The sequence below is a fragment of the Charadrius vociferus genome, unplaced genomic scaffold (assembly GCF_000708025.1).
Source record: "Charadrius vociferus isolate BGI_N301 unplaced genomic scaffold, ASM70802v2 scaffold2, whole genome shotgun sequence".
In the NCBI taxonomy this organism is placed as follows: Eukaryota; Metazoa; Chordata; class Aves; order Charadriiformes; family Charadriidae; genus Charadrius; species Charadrius vociferus.
Genome location: NW_009647595.1, coordinates 1,603,532 through 1,608,049, shown reverse-complemented (window position 1 = coordinate 1,608,049; position 4,518 = coordinate 1,603,532). Strand labels below are relative to the sequence as shown.

At 36.1% G+C, this 4,518-nt stretch overlaps 1 protein-coding gene across 2 annotated transcripts in view; it reads right to left on the bottom strand.

Annotated features, from left to right (window-relative positions):
* Positions 1–1,688: 1,688 nt before the first annotated feature.
* MED30 (mediator complex subunit 30) overlaps positions 1,689–4,518 on the bottom strand; it is a 14,206-nt gene continuing 11,376 nt past the window's right edge. Inside the window, exon 4 of one of the 2 annotated variants that reach the window (XM_009880989.1) lies at positions 1,689–1,918. In XM_009880989.1, the coding sequence (XP_009879291.1) occupies positions 1,823–1,918 (96 nt within the window). In that variant the 3' untranslated portion in view covers positions 1,689–1,822. The remainder of the gene's footprint in view (positions 1,919–4,518) is intronic. The other variant, XM_009880990.1, reaches the window with a different exon arrangement.

The window sequence follows — 4,518 nt, the reverse complement described above, 5'->3', positions numbered from 1 at the left end:
GTCTTCATCTCCTTTTCAAAACCTTTCTTCAAAATTTTTATCTGTTTTGTCTTTACCTATGATACAAAATAGTAATGTCTCTCACAGCTGCAGAAATCAGCCATTATTCCTGACCAACAAATCTGCCATAGCAGTCAATCTAAATTAGAACCGAACACTTCTGCTGCTAGCTTTGCCACCGAGTGAACTATCCACTCTCCCACGTGTAATAGGGCAGAAAAAAAGGCCACCTTATTTGTAAGGTGTTTTCACACCCACTCACATCTAGGGATTGTCATAGTTATATACCACTTTCAACACTGGGTAAACTAATAAAAATAAACATTTCCTAACTCTGTTTATTTGCAAACATAAGACTGGCCTTTCATTCATCTGTTAGATTTAAAGGCTTCAAAAGGAGAAATGAAAGATAACTATGTTGTACCCAATTTCAGGCAAAAGTCATATATCATTAACCACGTGTGACCAGATCTATTACAAGCCAGTGATTTTTACCTCAAGGAGTAGACAAATGGGTTGAAATTATTAAAAAATAAAATAAAAAAGACTGATAGAACAACAAATCAACATAACACTTTAAAAACCATGCATCTCAAATCAATGAGAATTCAGTATCAAACCCCCGTATTGTAAAAAGGATATCTTTTAAAAGGATACCATTTAACTGGACTCTTCAGAAGGTTCCGAGCAAATCTTTCACACAGAACTATTAAGGAATCTGACTGGGCATGGAATGAGAGTTAAAAGTAATACAGAAGAAGCAAATCATGAGGATGGTCAGTTTTCAACTTGACAAGTATTAACAGTAGAGTGCCCTACTGATTTGTACTGAAACAGCATTATTTTATATATTCTTTCATCTGGAAAAAGAGACACATAGTCCACTGGCAGCATCTGTGGATAACAAAAATTATTAGGAATATTTTCAGGGCTAATGAAAATTGTGAGGAATACCAGAGGCAGAACAAAGAAAGATTAAGGTTGATGATTAATTCAAAATAATGAACTGGTCATATACTCCAAAGTTTTCTAGTACTGGCAGTCATAGGGAAAAGATTAATGAGGCATTTATTCAGTGCATTCTGGTAAACAAAACCAAACTATTCCAACCATACATAATGCTATAGGAACACTACACCATACAATAGTTGGAGCAGTACTCAAGAAATTGTAACATGTAGTTTCAGAAGAAGTTAATTTTGAGGATATTTGTATGTAGTCTTCATTTAAAAAGACTTAATTATATCCATAAGGATATGAGGGTAAGTTTCTGTAGCTTTTGAATTTTGCTCTGATATAACATATATCCAGTGACATGATATAGAATAAGGTGAACTTATATGTTCCCACAATGGGGAAACATATTGCATTGTAATACCCAATCACTTATTTTGGTCCTGGAGCTTACTAGAGTGACTTTTCTGCAATGCAACTTTTCCTGCCTGTAGAGGTAATATGCACTGCAGAACGGCATGTAAAACACGTTTGTAAAACAGCGTTAAATGCATTATAAAAATAATCCAGAAACCCTTCATTTATAAAACCCTCCATTTGCATAGCAATCCAAATTATTACTGTAAGTTACTTAGGCTGTATTATATTCAGCCTAATTGAATCACTCAGGTAAAACCTGTAGGATGAATCTTTTATAAAAACAAAGCCAACACTATTTAAGTTATTACAAAAACCCAACATTTTAATCTTGAAGACTTTTCAAACATTCCTGCAATATGGTGTGGGAAAATACGTTACTTTTAGAAAGAAATTCAGTATATCCAAACAAATGTGTATCTTTTCCAATTACAAGTTTGATTTTCCTTGTTCAGTTCCGCATTGCCAACATGGCATTTATGTCCCAAATGAGATTCCGTAACTGATCCATGATCTGCTTCAGCTGCTGATTCTTCTGTTTCAGTTTCTGTGGGAAGAGTTTATTAGAAGGTTTTTTTTGTGATCAGTTCAAATAGCACACTCAGAAATTCAACAAAAGTTACAGTGTTACAAAATGCTATATGGATCTTTTTCTTAGTTGTCTGTGAGCAGCATAACTGGGATAATGCACCCTTTTTAAAGCACACTCTAAAAATAGAAGAAAGTCTCAAAAGTTAAGGACCATCGCTAGAAGGGAAATGCTGTTTCTTTTCACAGCAGTCTTTTTACCAAAACACTTGATCCCTTCAAAAACCGGAGGTTTGTGGGGACTGGTCCTCTCTTTCCAAAGTCCAAGAGATAGCACTTTATGTAGGAAAAAAAAATGGCAATCTGGACAAAAAGAGTTCAGGGAACGGGCAAATTTATGTGAATATATGTTGTATAACTCGGATGCATGGAAAAATGAGGGATTAACAGTAGAAGTCTGAACAAAGCAGAAGGTAAAGGTGACGCGAAACAACCTTTTCCAGCCCTTCTGCCTATGTAGGTCAACCCCGATGTGCTAAGGGGTCCTGGCGTTCATTCCCAAGCATGCTGATTTCTTTAAAATCATGTAAATTTTTTTGTGAACTGCAGAAGCATTTGAAGGAACGGAAGAGCAGCAAACTTGCTTTTATTGGGTGTGTAACCAGAACTCAAAAAAGAAAGATCAGTGCATTAAGACACTGCACAATCTCCCTGAACTTTCATGTTTCACAATAAGACACATATTTATTGTCTGATTTATTAATTTTCCTGCTCAAACTAAAGCTGTCAAGAACTAAGTTACTGTGTATTGTTAACAACAACCTATGTCCTTCATTTCATTCCAATTGGATGTCAGCCTTCCTACACTAGAGACCAAACTACTTATTCATTAGGGAAGTTCGGAGTTCCAAGTAAAGTGAAAGCACAGGAAAGACTTGCTACCATCAAAAGAGGGCAAACTCCCCAAATGTTTCAGGTTTGACATAACTTTGTTATTTGCACTACATAAATGCAATACATTAAAAGCATATAATGTATTAAAGGATATAAACGCACTACATAAATGGCAATACACTAAAAGGAGATCAGTAAGATAACCAAAATAACTGGAACAGTGATAAAAAGCAACAAAAGCAGCAATATCCTGAAAATCAGTCTCCTGAATTTTGATGCGGACAACATTCCAATATTTTTAAGTTGCCCAGCTGGTGAGCTGGGAAAGAAGTTCAGAGTAAAAAAAGATAGTTTATTCACTTCAGACCTGTAAAAATGGTCTGAAGTAAAACGGTAATTAGGCTTAGATGACATGGGGAACATAGTACTTCGAGTAAAGGAAATATTCCTGAACACAGACTTTGGTGGACACATTCCCTGGAAGCAGACACAACACTCAATTCCAGACTCCTGAGAAGCATGCAATAACAAATGTAAGACAGTTCATGTGCACTAATTCGGAATTTCTCATCAAGCATTTGACAGACCTGAAAGTATTTTGAAGATAACTATGCGCATTTATCTAACGCTTCTTTCTTTTCCATTTGCTAATCTAAAACTTCAAGATATACAGCAGAAATTAGCTCCTACAGACAAGAGAGAAAACTGAGAAGCACGTAGTTACCACAGCATCCAAATAACAGAATTGCCAAGTGTCTCACTACAAAAGTTCGTAATGTAAAATCTCAATGCTTGAGAAAGCACAGGAGGGATGAGATACACAAGCATGTTCATACCTGTGGCATTTTTAAACGTATTTTTGTTTGCCATCCTCAACATTCAATCTTAGAGAAATCAATGAATGTTACATTAAATCTACTAGTTTAATGCAAGGTGTCACTCACTGATACTGAGGGCATGCCATTTCATGATTCTTCAAAGCCTTCATCAATAGAAACAAAGGCTGAACAGTCAGTGATGACTATTCAAGTCACAGATAGGAAGAACCATTAACCGCTGATATGCAGACTGTATTCTCTCTCCATCCATCTCTAACTGTACTGTTAAATACTGGTATGCTCACACGAACTTTACATAAGTTACGCCCAAAAGACTTATTCTGTAAGACTGTTTTCATATCTTGTGCAAGTGTTATGAAACTGTAAATTGCCTGATCTTTACTTAATGCTAGACAAGGGAACCTTCCAATTGGATTTCATTTGTTTTCAAAGCATCTGTAAAGACAAGATGTATACAATTGTTACTTTATTTATCTGAAGATAATTTGAGATCCTTGCCTTCAGTGAAGAGCTACTTTCTTAGCTCTTCTGTTCTACTTTTTGCAGAGACAGAAAAAACATCTGAAATGAAGCACCATCTCTGGACTGCTAGGTTGAAAAAAGAATAAAGAGAGGGGGAAAAAAAACCCACTTCAGAGAGCATGGTCTCCTAATTGAAATGCATATAGTGATCTTTGTTACCGATCTTTGACAGGCAGGGGTCCACACCACAAAGTATTACATAATTAGTATGTTCTGCACCACTGGCAGTGCTGGCCTCTGTTTAAGACTTTGCTGAGCCAGTAAGAACATCTCAGCTCAGGTCTAACCTTGGAAAGATAAGTGAAATGGCCTTCTTGGGAAACGGGCAAGTTCTATAAGCAGCTTCTGCAGCAATGACAAATTT